This window comes from Rhinoraja longicauda, chromosome 44 (assembly GCF_053455715.1).
Source record: "Rhinoraja longicauda isolate Sanriku21f chromosome 44, sRhiLon1.1, whole genome shotgun sequence".
Taxonomy (NCBI): domain Eukaryota; kingdom Metazoa; phylum Chordata; class Chondrichthyes; order Rajiformes; family Arhynchobatidae; genus Rhinoraja; species Rhinoraja longicauda.
Genome location: NC_135996.1, coordinates 7,318,655 through 7,334,886, shown reverse-complemented (window position 1 = coordinate 7,334,886; position 16,232 = coordinate 7,318,655). Strand labels below are relative to the sequence as shown.

The 16,232-nt window shown below is 48.8% G+C and overlaps 1 protein-coding gene across 2 annotated transcripts in view; it reads right to left on the bottom strand.

Moving 5' to 3' along the window:
- Positions 1 to 3,475: 3,475 nt before the first annotated feature.
- LOC144612405 (ubiquitin-conjugating enzyme E2 Q1-like) overlaps positions 3,476 to 16,232 on the bottom strand; it is a 57,708-nt gene continuing 44,951 nt past the window's right edge. The window contains exons 8-13 of one of the 2 annotated variants that reach the window (XM_078432015.1): positions 15,547 to 15,637; positions 13,217 to 13,275; positions 11,220 to 11,268; positions 9,165 to 9,269; positions 6,085 to 6,151; positions 3,476 to 4,006 (exon numbers count right to left, since the gene is read on the bottom strand). In XM_078432015.1, the coding sequence (XP_078288141.1) occupies positions 3,975 to 4,006; positions 6,085 to 6,151; positions 9,165 to 9,269; positions 11,220 to 11,268; positions 13,217 to 13,275; positions 15,547 to 15,637 (403 nt within the window). In that variant the 3' untranslated portion in view covers positions 3,476 to 3,974. The remainder of the gene's footprint in view (positions 4,007 to 6,084; positions 6,152 to 9,164; positions 9,270 to 11,219; positions 11,269 to 13,216; positions 13,276 to 15,546; positions 15,638 to 16,232) is intronic. The other variant, XM_078432016.1, reaches the window with a different exon arrangement.

Genomic DNA, 16,232 nt, shown 5'->3' with positions numbered 1-16,232 from the left:
TTTAGAAGACTGAGGGGGGATCTTATAGAAACATATAAAATTCTTAAGGGGTTGGAGAGGCTAGATGCAGGAAGATTGTTCCCGATGTTGGGGAAGTCCAGAACCAGGGGTCACAGCTTAAGGATAAGGGGGAAGTCTTTTAGGACCGAGATGAGAAAACATTTCTTCACACAGAGTGGTGAGTCTGTGGAATTCTCTGCCACAGAAGGTAGTTGAGGCCAGTTCATTGGCTATATTTAAGAGGGAGTTAGATGTGGCCCTTTTTGCTAAAGGGATCAGGGGGTATGGAGAGAAGGCAGGTACGGGATACTGAGTTGGATGATCAGCCATGATCATATTGAATGGCGTTGCAGGCTCGAAGGGCCGAATGGCCTACTCCTGCACCTATTTTCTATGTTTCTATGTTAGCCTGTCCAATCCTTTAAGAATTTTATATGTTTCTATAAGATCCCCTCTCATCCATCTAAATTCCAGCGAATACAAGCCCAGCCGACCCATTCTTTCATCATAGGTCAGTCTTGCCATCCCGGGGATTAACCTGGTTTGAATGCTGGTTTGGAGAACGTATCCGGTTTACTGTCTGTGGGAGGGAAGTGACGTAAAATGGAGAACTCTCCTGTTATTCTTGTGATAACATATTGATACTGGGGACGGCTGGAGAACACACAGTCCAATTGTAAAGAGGCAGAGCTACAAAGTGACTACAGACTGACACAAATAGCTGGAGTAACTCAGCGGGACAGGCAGCATCTCTGGAGAGAAGGAACTGGTGACGTTTCGGGTCGAGACCCTTCTTCGGACTGGTTAGGGCTGATGTAGAGAGATAAAGAACAATGAATAAAAGATATGAGGAAAAAGTAACGATGATAAAGGAAATAGGCCATTGTTGGCTGTTTGACTGGTGTGACTTGGGTGGGGGAGGGATGGAGAGAGAGGGAATGTTGGGACTACCTGAAGTGAAAGAATCTATATTCACACCACGGGGCTGTAAGCTGCCCAAGCGAAATATGAGATGCTGTTCCTTCAATTTGCGCTGGGCCTCACTCTGACAATGGAGGAGATTGCGAACAGAAAGGTCAGTATGGGAATGGGAAGGGGAGTTAAAGTGTTTAGCAACTGGGAGATCAGGTAGGTTCAGGCGGGCTGAGCGAAGGTGTTGAGCAAAACCATCACTATACTGTGTGGTTAGATAAAGTGAGGACGGGGGGGGAGATGAGTTCAGGCCCTCATCCAGCCTTACTGTAACCTGGTAGACACAAAATGCTGGAGTAACTCAGCGGGTCAGGCAGCATCTCTGGAGAGAAGGAATGGGTGACGTTTCAGGTCGAGACCCTTCTTCAGACTGATGTCAGGGGAGGGGGCGGGACAGAGATAGAATGTAGTCGGAGACAGCAAAACTAGTGGGAGAACTGGGGAGGGGAGAGAGAGGGAAAGCAGGGTCTATCTGAAGTTAAAGTCAGTGTTCATACTGCTGGGGTGTAAACTACCCAAGCGAAATATGAGGTGCTGTTCCTCCAATTTGTGCTGGGCCTCACTCTGACAGTGGAGAAGGCCCAGGACAGAAAGGTCAGATTGGGAATGGGAGGGGGGAGTTGAGGTGCTGAGCCACCGGGAGATCGGGTAGGTTAAAACGGACTGAGCGGAGGTGTTCAGCGAAACGATCGCCGAGCCTGTGCTTGGTCTCGCCGATGTGGAGGAGTTGACACCTGGAACAGCGGATACAATAGATAAAATGACCTGCTTTTGCTGATTGTGGTCTTTGGAAGAAATGGGTGTTTCTCAAACCATCAAAGTTAAAAGACATAATTGCATGAACTCTTAATAATAACGAGAAGAATGCTGGAGAAAGGAAGTAAACACCAGAGGTGTTGCGTCAATTAAGTACATTGATGTGTGCAGTTTTGTATACAGTTTTGGTCTCCTAATTTGAGGAAGGACGTCCTTGCTATTGAGGCAGTGCAGCGTAGGTTCACCAGGTTAATCCCCGAGATGGCGAGACTGTCACCTGAGGAAAGATTGGAAAGACTGGGCTTGTATTCACTGGAGTTTAGAAGGACGAGAGGGGGATCTTATAGAGACGTATAAAATTATAGAAGGACTGGGCAAGCTAGATGCAGGAAAAATGTTCCCAATGTTGGGGGAGTCCAGAACCAGGGGCCACACACTCTAAGAATAAAGGGGAGGCCATTTAAAACTGAGGTGAGAAGAAACATTTTCAACCAGAGAGCTGTGAGTTTGTGGAATTCTCTGCCACAGAAGGCAGTGGAGGCCAATTTTTCTGGATTAATTTAAAAGAGAGTTGGATAGAGCTCTAGGGGCTAGTGGAATCAAGGGATATTGGGAGAAGGCAGGCACAGGTTACTGATTGTGGATGATCAGCCATGATCACAATGAATGGCGGTGCTGGCTCGAAGGGCCAAATGGCCTCCTCCTGTACCTATTTTCTATGTTTCTATGACATCTGACTGGTGAAACAGTGTCTGGTTAGACTAGGATCTGATTTTAAACTTCTGTGCAGTAAGACTGTTTTTTTTGTTTCTTTACTTTCTATATATATATATACACAAAACAAAAGCCCCACATCCTGAAATTTTCCAAGTCAGATGACAACTGAAGCAAGCATTGAGTTGAGGACACAAACCAACCAATACTTCAAGAATAAAGTTATGAATGAATAAACAACATTTGTATTGCCCTTCATATTCCCGAGCTTGGGTCTTGGGCTGTACAGCGGTAGAGTTGCTGCCCTCCAGCGCCAATAGAGGGGAAGAGCGGGATGAATTGGCGAGAGGGAAGAGGATGAGGGAGGAGAGGAAGGGAAAGGGGGGAGGCTGACATTCACCTTCCCTGCACGTGAACAGTCAGCTGCGATATCAAACATGCCCCCAAATTAGGGTTGCCAACTGTCCCGTATTAACTGGAACATCCCGCACTTTAGCCTAAATTGGTTGTCCCGTATCGGACCACCCTTGTCCCGTATTAGACCCGGGGGAGGGCGCTGTAGGCCCGGAATCTGTTGGCCCGGACAGTGTAGGCATAGCAACCCGCCTCCCGGCCGCCATTGGTGGAGCGGGAGCACTTGGCCGCTGGCTGGGTGGGGCGCGGGGCGGTGACCGCACCTTGTCCCTTATTTGGGAGTGAGATAGTTGGCAACCCCCCCTACCACAAATGCATCCAACGTCTACAAGCCGGTGCAACTCATCTTGCAGCAGAGACCAGAGTCCACTTACCATGAAGAGCTCCCCCCTAAGCAACCGCGCGCGGTCTACGTCTTCTGCTGCTCCTACTCCAGCGGCTCTGGTCGTCTGCAGGTCAAGTCCACTCGCTGGATGGTAAGACATCTCGAACAAGGTGGCGGGATAGACACAGAGGCCACTGCAAATCTTCCCCCCCCCCCCCCCCCCAATCCCCTCTCACCCCAAGTCACATAACACCCCAGGGAACGAGCCAGGGGCAGGCAGGAAAACAAATAGGCTGCAGTCATTAATAAACTGTAATTATTGTTTCAGAAAGATACACATCTTCACAAAACCAGCATACATTTTAAACAAAAAAAGAAACAAAAAGGTGCGTGTGAAGAAGAAAAAATAAATTAAACGTCCACATTGATGCCTAGTGCGAGTGAAGAGGGGGATGGGAGAGGGGCAAAAATGAAACAAAAAAACTAGATGCAAAATTGATCTGAATCTATTCGAAATCCAGTTTACATGAAGTGGATTTAAAAGTCTGCAGGAGAGGGAGACCAAGAGCAGGGCCTGGCAACAGAGAAGGAGTTTGCAGTATTTTGTCCGTGAGTGTACAGATGTATACTTGTATATACAGGTTTTTATTTTATAGTGAGTATATGATCCAAGGGTCCGACTGAAGCCCATCCGTCTCACAGGGGAAGCGGCAGCTACTGATACAATGGAGTTTTGTTTTCCCAACCGGTGGTGCAGCTTAATTGGTCCTGAAGGGCAGGGCAGCGGGCACACTTAACCATCCTCCTTGGGGGGGGTATACCAGCCTGCGGGCATAAAGAAGGCAAAAGTGGTCGATCGGACAGAACAGATCTAACAGTGCTGCAAGCAACAATCTCATTGTTCTACGGCGTCACAAAAATGCTGGAGTAACTCAGCGGGTCAGGCAGCATCGAGGAGAGGGAATGGGTGACGCCCTTCTTCAGTCTCGACCCGAATCGTCACCCATTCCCTCTCTCCTCGATGCTGCCTGACCCGCTGTGATACTCCAGCATTTTGTGTCTACCGTCGATTTGTACCAACGTCTGCAGTTATTTTCCTACATCTCATTGTTCTGCGGTACGATTGAACTATATTTCTGCGCAGTGGTAGAGTTGCTGCCTCACGGCGAATGCAGCGCCGGAGACCCGGGTTCCATCCCGACTACGGGCGCTGCCTGCACGGAGTTTGTACGTTCTCCCCGTGACCGGCGTGGGTTTTCTCCGAGATCTTTGATTTCCTCCCACACTCCAAAGACGTGCAGGTTTGTGGGTTAATTGGCTCGGTATCAATGTCAAAATTGTCCCTAGTGGGTGTAGGGTAGTGTTAGTGTGTGGGGATCGCTGTCGGCGTGGGCCGAGGGGCCTGTTTCCACGCTGTTTCGTGGAAATCCCAGGAGGGAAATTGATCTGCCAACAGTCATAAAACACAAGATACATGTAACATCAAATTAAAGTGAAGAGTGCAAAGATTGGGAGGTGGGAAGGGGGGGGGGGGGGGTCAGTCTACCCCACGACAGAAGGGGGAGGGGGAGGGGTTGTACAGTTTGATAGCCTCAGGGAAGAAGGATCTCCTGTGGCGTTCTGTGCTGTATCTTGGTGGGACCAGTCTGTTGCTGAAGGAGCTCCTCAGGTTGACCAGTGTGTCAAGGAGGGGGGTGAGCTGTATTGTCCAGGATGCTCCGCAGTTTGAGGAGCATCCTCCCCTCCAAGACCCCCTCCCGGTGAATCCAACTCCGCCCCCCAGGAAGAGCTCGCTAATCCTGCTGGCATCCACGACAATTAAACACTCTTGACAAGGAAGGAACTGCAGATGCCGTTTGCACCGAAGACATTCAAGACATTTTCTACCGGCGGTGCCTGCGGAAGGCACGCAGCATCATCAAGGACAACAGCCACCCAGCGCGCAGGCTGCTCTTCTTGTTATTTACAAAACGCTGGAGTAACTCAGCAGGTCAGGCAGCATCTCAGGAGAGAAGGAATGGGCGACGTTTCGGGTCGAGACCCTTCTTCAGGCTGATGTCAGGGGGGCGGGAGAACGGAAGGATATAGGTGGAGTGGATATAGGTGGATCAGGGGGGCGGGACAAAGGAAAGATATAGGTGGATTTTCTTACACTGCCTCTGTTCTCCTTGTTACCGTCAGGCAGACGATACAGGAGTATGGCTGCATGTACCACCAGACTTAGGAACAGGTTCTACCATCAGGCCTCTGAACGCATAAACACATTTCAAATCATATATGTTGATTATTTTTTAATATCGTCTTTTTAACTATTTTTAATATTGTCTTTTTACCTTACTAATGTCATTTTTTAATCTTATTTAGTCTTGGAATATTACTGCTAAGGTGACCCGTTGTCTTGTCAAATGCATTTCATTGTACCGTTGTGCCAACCTAGATATGACAAATAAAATTTCTTATAGAGAGACACAAAATGCCGGAGAAACTCAGCGGGTCAGGCAGCATCGCTGGAGAGAAGGAATGGGGACGTTTCGGGTCAAGCCCCTTCTTCAGTCACAGTGTAACCAACATCTGCAGTTCCTCCCCACCAAAGAATAATCCAGAGATGCTGCCTGTCCCGCTGAGTTACTCCAGCGTTTTGCATCTTATCTCCATCTGCAGTTCCTTCCGACACGAGAGGTCAGAGGCACTGACCCGCGAAGGATAACTGTAAGAAAATAACTGCAGATGCTGGTACAAATCGAAGGTGTTTATCCACAAAATGCTGGAGTAACTCAGCGGGTCAGGCAGCATCTCGGGAGAGAAGGAACGGGTGACGTTTCGGGGTCGAGACCCTTCCTCAGACCCGCCGCGAAGCGTGGTTGGGGTTTAGACTTTTACAAGCCTGTGTTTGCGGTTCTTACCATTTTTCTCGTGAATCTGGACCAGCGATTTGTAGGACTGCTGTGCTCTGCTCAAACTGTACTGTGACTGAAAGGAGAGAAGACTGGTTAGAAAGGAGCCCGTGTCCACCTTTCAGCCTGACTGAACATTCCATAGAAACATAGACAATAGGTGCAGGAGGAGGCCATTTGGCCCTTCGAGCCTGTACGCACCGCCATTCACAGTGATCATGGCTGATCATCCACAATCAGTACCCAGTGCCTGCCTTCTCCCCATATCCCTTGATTCCACTAGCCCCTAGAGCTATATCTAACTCTCTTTTAAATTAATACACTGGAGTTTAGAAGGATGAGAGGGGATCTTATTGAAACATATAGGATTATTAAGGGATTGGACATGCTAGAGGCAGGAAACATGTTCCCGATGTTGGGGCAGTCCAGAACCAAGGGCCACACAGTTTAAGAATAAGGGGTAGGCCATTTAGAACGGAGATGAGGAAAAACGTTTTCACTCAGAGATTTGTAAATCTGTGGAATTCTCTGCCTCAGAAGGCTGTGGAGGCCAATTCACTGAATGCTTTCAAGAGAGAGTTAGATAGAGCTCTTAATGATAGCAGAGTCAGGGGATATGGGGAGAGGGCAGGAACGGGGTACTGATTGTGAATGATCAGCCATGATCACATTGAATGGCGGTGCTGGCTCGAAGGGCCAAATGGCCTACTCCTTCACCTATTGTCTATAAATTCGTACAGTGTATTGGCCTCCAGGAGGAGGCCATTCGGCCCTTCGAGCCAGCACCGCCATTCATGGCTGATCATCCACAATCAGTAACCCGTGCCTGCTTTCTCCCCATATCCCTTGAGTCCGCCAGCCCCTAGAGCTTTATCTAATTCTCTCTTAAATCCATCCAGTGAATTGGCCTCCACTGCCGTCTGTGGCAGAGAATTCCACAGATTCATAACTCTCTGGGTGAAAAAGTTTCTTCTCATATCAGTTTTAAATGGCCGACCCTTTATTCTTAGACTGTGTCCCCTGGTTCTGGACTCCCCCAACATTGGGAACATTTTTCTTGCATCTAGCTTGTCCAGTCCTTTTATAATTTTACACGTCTCTATAAGATCCTCTCTCATCCTTCTAAACTCCAGTGAACACAAGCCCAGTCTTTCCAATCTTTCCTCATATGACAGTCCCGCCATCCCGGGGATTAACCTGGTGAACCTACGCTGCACTGCCTCAATAGCAAGGATGTCCTTTCTCAAATTAGGGATGACGCTAATGTACAGGGAGAGGAGATTAGTTTGATGCAGCATCATGTTTGGCATGGACATTGTGGATAGAAGGGCCTGTTCTTGTGCTGTACTGGCAGGGAGAACTCCGGTGGCGCAGCGGGTAGAGCTGCTGCCTCACAGCGCCAGAGACCCGGGTTCGATGCTGCATACGGGTGCTGTCTGTACGGAGTCAGTATGTTCTCCCCGTGACCTGCGTGGGTTTTCTCCAGGTGCCGTTCCCGCCACACTCCAAAGACGAGCAACTTTGTTAGTTAATTGGCTTCGGTAAAATTGGAAATTGTCCCTAATGTGCAGGATAACCTTGGTGTGTGGGGATCGCTGGTCGTCGTGGGCTCGGTAGGCTGAAGGGCCTGGTTTCCGTGCTGTATCTCTAAACTAAATTGAACTAAATTCATCCATACATCTTCAAAAATCAATCAGAGGACATGTTCTATCCCGTGCCTCATCTAATAATACAATGCTCCCATGTAATTACATGAATAAGTTATTTTTAAGCATTCATTAGATAGAGCGTCGTGAAAAAGTCATCATTCACTTCTCATTTGCCTTGGACTGGGCCATTTCAGAGGCTATTTAAGAAACAATCATATTGCAGAGTGTTGTAAAGCAGAGGGATCTAGGAGCGCAGGTACATAATTCCTTGAAAATGGCGTCACAGGTAGATAAGGAGTGTTGTAGAGTAGAGGGATCTAGGAGCGCAGGTACATAATTCCTTGAAAGTGGCGTCATACGTAGAATGGGTGATCCAAAGGCAATTTACCTTTCATCAGTCAGAGTATTGGGTATAGAAGTTAGGAGGATGTGTTACAGTTATACAAGGCATTGGTGAGGCCATATTCAGAATATTGTATTAGTTTTGGTCACCACGTCCATTGGAAGGATGTTGTCACATCCTAGAACGGGCGCAGAGGAGATTGATGAGAACGCTGCCAGGACTCGTGGGCCTGAGCTGCAGGGAGAGGTTGAGCAGACTAGGGCTCTATTCCTTGGAGCGCAGGAGGACGAGGGGCTATCTTACACAGGTGTACAAAATCATGAGAGGAATAGATCGAATAAATGCCCAGAGTCTTTTGCTCAAAGTAGGGGAAATAGAAAACATAAGTTTAAGATTTAATAAGGACCCAAAGGTTGATTTTGTTTTTTTTAGAGAGGGCGGTAGGTGTGTGGTAGGAAAATAACTGCAGATGCTGGTACAAATCGAAGGTATCACAAAAGGCTGGAGTAACTCAGCGGGTCAGGCAGCATCTGTGGAGAACATTGGATAGGTGACGTTTCACAGAGTGCTGGAGTAACTCAGCGGGTCAGGCAGCATCTGTGGAGAACATTGGATAGGTGACGTTTCACAGAGTGCTGGAGTAACTCAGCGGGTCAGGCAGCATCTGTGGAGAACGTGGATAGGTGACGTTTCACAGAGTGCCGGAGTAACTCAGCGGGTCAGGCAGCCTCTCAGGAGAGAAGGAATGGGTGATGTTTCTGGTCGAGACCCTTCTTCAGTCTGAAGACCCGAAACGTCATCCATTCCTTCTCTTCTGAGATGCTGAGTTACTCCATGTTGGAATGAGCTGCCAGAGGAGGTAGTCGAGGAAGCATTTAAACAGGTACGTAGATAGGTTAGATTTAGAGGGCAGGCAGGTGGGACTAGACAGTTTTATTCTACGGGGGGGGGGGGTTAGTGCTACATTTTAGACCCTGCAATGTCCACAGGCAATGAACAGCCAGCCTTAGCTTGATGATAACTTTTCCCTTCTCGGCTCCACAAGAGAGAAGAAAAAAAAAAAAGTAAAAGGATCAAGGGGAATTTTCGATGCGTACCTCCCTTACCTTATTGGCCCCGAACTGAATCCTTGCTTTCCCTTTCACCAGCGTGGCACTGATCTGCATGATAACAGACTCGATGGAGTAGGCGCTGCTCCAACCCTGAGGACAAGGTGCAACATTAATGTCGGCCATTAATGTCAGGCGGGCCGAGCAAATTACCAGGATGTTGCCAGGACTAGGGCCTGAGCTACATGGAGAAGATAAGCTGAATGGGACTCCGTTTAGGGGTTGCCAACTGTCCCGTATTAGCCGGGATATCCTGTATTTTGCACTAAATTTATTTGTCCCGTATTAGGGCTAGGGGGCGCTGTAGGCCTGGACGCTGCAGGCCCAGACAATGTAGGTCCGGACACTGTCGCCCTGGGCGCCGCCTAACAGAGGTTGCATGGCAAACCGCCTCCCGGCCCGGGCGGCCGCCATTGGTGGAGCGGGAACACGTGGCCACTGGCTGGGTGAGGTCACGTGGGGCGCGGGGCGGTGACGTCACCTTGTCCCTTATTTGGGAGTGGGGAAGTTGGCAACCCATCTCTTATTCCTTGGAGCGCAGGAAGACGAGGGGCGATCTTATCGAGGTAGCAACATATAAAATTCTTAAGGGGTTGGAGAGGCTAGATGCGGGAAGATTGTTCCCGATGTTGGGGGAGTCCAGAACAAGGGGTCACAGCTTAAGGATAAGGGGGAAGTCTTTTAGGACCGAGATGAGAAAACATTTCTTCACACAGAGAGTGGTGAGTCTGTGGAATTCTCTGCCACAGAAGGTAGTTGAGGCCAGTTCATTGGCTATATTTAAGAGGGAGTTAGATGTGGCCCTTTTTGCTAAAGGGATCAGGGGGTATGGAGAGAAGGCAGGTACAGGCTACTGAGCTGAATGATCAGCCATGATCATATTGAATGGCGGTGCAGGCTCGAAGGACCGAATGGCCTACTCCTGCACCTATTTTCTATGTTTCTATGTACAAAATAATGAGAGGAATAGATTGGGGTGGACGCACAGAGACTGTTGCCCAGAGTAGGGGAATCGAGAACCAGAGGACATGGGTTCAAGGTGTGTAAGAAGGAACTGCAGATGATGGTTTAACCCAAAGATCGACACAAAAAGGTGGAGTAACTCAGCGGGACTGGCAGCATCTCTGGAGAGAAGGAATGGGTGACGTTTCAAGTCGAGACCCTTCTTCAGACCCGGTGAACAGGAAAAAATGTAATAGGAAGCAGAGAGGGCAATCTTTTCACACAAAGATTGGTGGGTGTACGGAACACGTTGCTGGAGGAAGTATGTGTAGGAAGGAACTGCAGAGGCTGGTTTACACTGAAGACGTCATAGAAACATAGAAAATAGGTGCAGGAGTAGGCCATTGGGCCCTTCGAGCCTGTACGCACCGCCATTCAATATGATCATGGCTGATCATCCAACTCGGTATCCCGTACCTGCCTTCTCTCCATACCCTCTGATCCCTTTAGCCACAAGGGCCACATTTAACTCCCTTTTAAATATAGCCAATGAACTGACCTCAACTGCTTTCTGTGGCAGAGAATTCCACAGATTCACCACTCTCTGTGTGAAAAAAAACTTTCTCATCTCGGTCCTAAAAGACTTCCCCCTTATCCTTAAACTGTGACCCCTTGTTCTGGACTTCCCCAACATCGGGAACAATCTTCCTGCATCTAGCCTGTCCAACCCCTTAAGAATCTTGTAAGTTTCTATAAGATCCCCCCTCAATCTTCTAAATTCCAGCGAGTACAAGCCGAGTCTATCCAGTCTTTCTTCATATGAAAGTCCTGCCATCCCAGGAATCAATCTGGTGAACCTTCTCTGTACTCCCTCTATGGCAAGAATGTCTTTCCTCAGATTAGGAGACCAAAACTGTACGCAATACTCCAGGTGTGGTCTCATCAATGCCCTGTACAACTGCAGCAGAACCTCCCTGCTGAGGACATGGATATCGCCAGCCCCATACTGCATTGTCTAGTGGCAGTTCGGTAAGCAGCATCCGATTCCCGACCTTCACCACATGTGAGGTTTACTGATTGAAAATGTAGCAGCCCACTCACCTGTTTCGTGAGTAGTTCCATGCAAATGGCTCCCCCTCCAAGTACATAGCTGCAGATTAAAAAACAAGTTGTTAGATATTGTGAAGAGGAGTCTTCGTTCAGGAGACAAAGCAGCAACTTATTGATCGTTTCACCGATCGAACACTCGAGTCCGTTTTAGCTAACGAACCAACAGTGTGAGGCCCAGCGCAAATTGGGGGAACAGCACCTCATATTTCGCTTGGGTAGCTTACACCCCAGCGGTATGAACCAAAGATACTAGAGGAGCAAGATGAACCACTGCGTTGAAATCGCCTCTACTGAAGTGTAGTACGCAAAGGAGCGTAACGTCCGCCATTTTAGTAGGCAAAACCCACCGTTCGCTCTGCCTCTTGCAGTGTAATCAGTGTTTTGGGGGAACAGTCTGTGTGATGATACCATAAAAATGCAGAATGTATCTCATCTATCAATTCACAGATCTTTGTTATTTTTCTTTTTAAATGTTTCTGCCGGTTTCTGCCTACTAAAATGGCGGCGTGACGTACTGCGGTTTTTATGGTCGAGTGGTTTATCTTGCTCCTCTAGTATCTTTGGTATGAACATTGACTTCTTTAACTTCAGATAGTCCCTCCTTCCCCTCTCTCTACCCTCCCCCTTCCCAGTTCTCCCACCAGTCTTACTGCCTCCGACTACATCCTATCTTTGTCCCGCCCCCTCCCCTGACATCAGTCTGAAGAAGGGTCTCGACCCGAAATATCACCCATTCCTTCTCTCCAGAGATGCTGCCTGACCCGCTGAGTTACTCCAGTACTCTGTGAAACGTCATCTATCCATGTTCTCCACAGATGCTGCCTGACCCGCTGAGTTACTCCAGCACTGTGAAACGTCACCTATCCATGTTCTCCACAGATGCTGCCTGACCCGCTGAGTTACTCCAGCACTCTGTGAAACGTCACCTATCCATGTTCTCCACAGATGCTGCCTGACCCGCTGAGTTACTCCAGCACTCTGTGAAACGTCACCTATCCATGTTCTCCACAGATGCTGCCTGATCCGCTGAGTTACTCCAGCTTTTTGTGTATACCTTTGGGAAAATTTGTAATTCAGTTGATCAGTATTGGTTGGACTAAGATTTCGGAAGAGATTTCAATAGAAAGGTAAAGAGCCACCAAATCGATAAGGGCATGCATAGAAAGTTACACAAGGGGGCCTTTTACATTTTAAGAGCTTATGCCAACTTTGCACCAAAAGATTTTGTCAAGTGTTACAATTATTCCACGTTATTCCTGGTGGCACACGAGTGGCTGGGCATTGTTTCTTCAAACCCACTTCACAAGTTCCATCGCTTCAAGGCATAAGAGTAGGAAAGAACTGCAGACGCTGGTTTAAGTCGAAGGTAGTCACAAAGTGCTGGAGTAACTCAGCGGGACGGGCAGCATCTCTGGAGAAGAAGGAACGGGTGACGTTTCGGGTCGAGACCCTTCTTCAGTCTGAAACGTCACCCGTTCCTTCTCCCTGGAGATGCTGCCTGCCCCCGCTGAGTTACTCCGGCATTTTGTGCCTACCTGAACATAAACAGAGGCCATTCATAGAAAAACATAGAAAATAGGTGCTGGAGTAGGCCATTCGGCCCTTCGAGCCTGCCCCGCCATTCAATATGATCATGGCTGATCATCCAACTCAGTATCCCGTACCTGCCTTCTCTCCATACCCCCTGATCCCTTTAGCCACAAGGGCCACATCTAACTCCCTCTTAAATATAGCCAATGAACTGGCCTCAACTACCTTCTGTGGCAGAGAATTCCACAGATTCACCACTCTCTGTGTGAAAAACAGCCCAACTCATCCATCTAAGCTGGCCTCAATTGCTCATGTTTGGTCCATATCCCTCCAAAGCCTTCCTACCCCTGAATCCGACCACCATCCATGAACTCCACCGGAATTACTTCTCCACGGAACATAGATTTTGCGATTTACAGCATTTGAAGAAAATATAGAGAAGGTTGGCTGTTACTTACCCTCCAGAGAGCACTGGAGAGACGACCCGCACAAAGGGCGGGTCGAAAGGGAAATTATCCTGGTGAAGGAAGGAGAGATGTGTTAGCATCCATTCTGTGCAGCACAGTGGCGCGGCGGTAGAGTTGCTGCCTTACAGCGAATGCAGCGCCGGACACCCGGGTTCCATCCCGACTGCGGGCGCCGTCTGTACGGAGTTTGCACGTTCTCCCCGTGACCCACGTGGGTTTTCTCCGAGATCTTCGGTTTCCTCCCACACTCAAAGACGCACAGGTATTTAGGTTAATTAGCATGGTAATTGGCATGGTGCGTGTTGGATAGTGTTAGTGTGCGGGGATCGCTGGGCGGCGCGGACAAGGTGGGCCGAAAGGGCCTGTTTCCGCGCTGTATCTCTAAACTAAAATTTCCCAATTCAGAAACGGCATTCAGTTCAGTTTATTGTCACCTGTACCGAGGTACAATAGACAATAGGTGCAGGAGGAGGACATTCAGCCCTTCAAGCCACCACCGCCATTCAATGTGATCATGGCTTATCATCCACAATCAGTACCCTGTTCCTGCCTTCTCCCCATACCCCCTTGACTCCGCCATCTTTAAGAGCTCTATCTAACTCTCTCTTGCAAACATCCAGTGAATCGGCCTCCACTGCCTTCTGAGGCTGAGAATTCCACAGATTCACAACTCTCTGGGTGAAAAGGTTTTTCCTCATCTCCATTTTAAATGGCCTACCCCTTATTCTTAAACTGTGGCCCCTGGTTCTGGACTCCCCCAACATTGGGAACATGTTTCCTGCCTCCAACGTGTCCAATCCCTTAATATGTTTCGATTAGATCCCCTCTCATCCTTCTAAATTCCAGTGTATACAAGCCTAGTCGCTCCAGTCTTTCAACATATGACAGTCCCGCCATTCCGGGGATTAACCTGGTGAACCTACGCTGCACGCCCTCAATAGCAAGAATGTCCTTCCTCAAATTTGGAGACCAAAACTGCACACAGTACTCCAGGTGCGGTCTCACTAGGGCCCTGTACAACTGCACACAGTACTCCAGGTGCGGTCTCACTAGGGCCCTGTACAACTGCACACAGTACTCCAGGTGTGGTCTCACTAGGGCCCTGTACAACTGCAGAAGTACCTCTTTGCTCCTATACTCAACTCCTCTTGTAATAAAAGCCAACATGCCATTCTCCCCAAACCTCACCTGCAAACCTCTCCAAATCAGACAGCAGTTGTATCTACTTCCAATAATTAATCATAACTGCCCACAAGGCAGTTTCTTCTACGGGCCTCGGTGGCGCAGCGGGTAGAGCTGCTGCCTCACAGTGCCGGAGATCCGGGTTCCATCCTGACTACGGGCGCTGTCTGTGCGGAGTTTGCACGTTCTCCCCGTGACCTGCGTGGGTTTTCCCCGGGTGCTCCTGTTTCCTCCCACACTCCAAAGACGTGCAGGTTTGTAGGTTAATTGGTTTGGCAAAATTGTAAATTGTCCTTGGCGTGTGTAGGACAGGGTTAGCTTGCGGGGATCGCTAGTCGGCGCGGACTCGATGGGCCGAAGGGCCCGTTTCTGCGCTGTGTCTCTAAGCTAAACTAATGCATGTCGGATGGAGATATCATATGTTGAAAGACTGGAGCGACTAGGCTTGTATATAATGGAATTTAGAAGGATGAGAGGAGATCTTATCGAAACGTATAAGATTATTAAGGGGTTGGACACGTTAGAGGCAGGAAACATGTTCCCAATGTTGGGGGAGTCCAGAACCAGGGACCACACAGTTTAAGAATAAGGGGTCGGCCATTTAGAACGGAGACGAGGAAAAACTTTTTCAGTCAGAGAGTTGTGAATCTGTGGAATTCTCTGTCTCAGAAGGCAGTGGAGGCCAATTCTCTGAATGCATTCAAGAGAGAGCTAGATAGAGCTCTTAAGGATAGCGGAGTCAGGGGGTATGGGGAGAAGGTAGGAACGGGGTACTGATTGAGAATGATCAGCCATGATCACATTGAATGGCGGTGCGTACAGGCTCGAAGGGCCAAATGGCCTCCTCCTGCACCTATTGTCTATTGTCTATTGAGACAAAATGCTGTTTCTTCTATCCAGAGATGCTGCCTGTCCCGCTGAGTTACTCCAGCATCTTGCGTCTTTGGTGTATACCAGCATCTGCAGTTCCTTCCTACAGTGTATGTTGGACAGTGTTGGTGCGCGGGGATCGCAGTTCAGCGCGGGACGAAGGGCCTGTTTCCGCGCTGTATTCATAAGTTAAATAAAATGAATAGGACTAGTTCAGCAAAAGGACCCCGGCCCTCCTGCCCACAAACTCTGCATTCCACGGTACTCACTTTAAAAGAGAAATTTAACAAAATAAAGTCAACGCATTCCTTCTCTTTGAGGATCTGGAGATCGTTATGCAAAGCACTGTCCTGATCCACCCTGTAAGTGAAACAATGAGAATCAGTCACCAAGAGCTGAGTTTGTACAGCGCCCTTTACAACAAAGCATGCTACCATACACCGATGAGCCAAAACATTATGCCCGCCTGCCCGATATGCTGTTGGTCCTCCATGTGCAGCCCCATACGCAGCAGGGTGCGATGCACTGTGTATTGTGACACATTCCTCCCGTGACCATCATTGACATTATTCTGTGACTTGTGCCACAGTCGACCACCTGTCGGTTCGGACCAGACGGGATAGCCTTCGTTGCCCTCGCGCATCGATGAGCCTTGGGCGCCCAACACCCTGCCTGTCGCCGGTTTGTGGTTTGTCCCTCCTCGGGCCACTGTCGGTCGGTACTCACCACTGCTGACCGGGAGCACCCCACAAGCCTTGCCGTTTCACAGATGTTCTGACCCAGTCGTCTGGCCATAACAATTTGGCTCTTGTCAAAGTCACTCAGGTCTTTACTCCTGCCCATTTCTCCTGCATCCAACACATCAACTTCAAGAACTGACTGTTCACTTGCTGCCTAATATATCCCGCCCCTTGACAGGTGCCATTGTAACAAGATAATCAATGTTATTCATTTT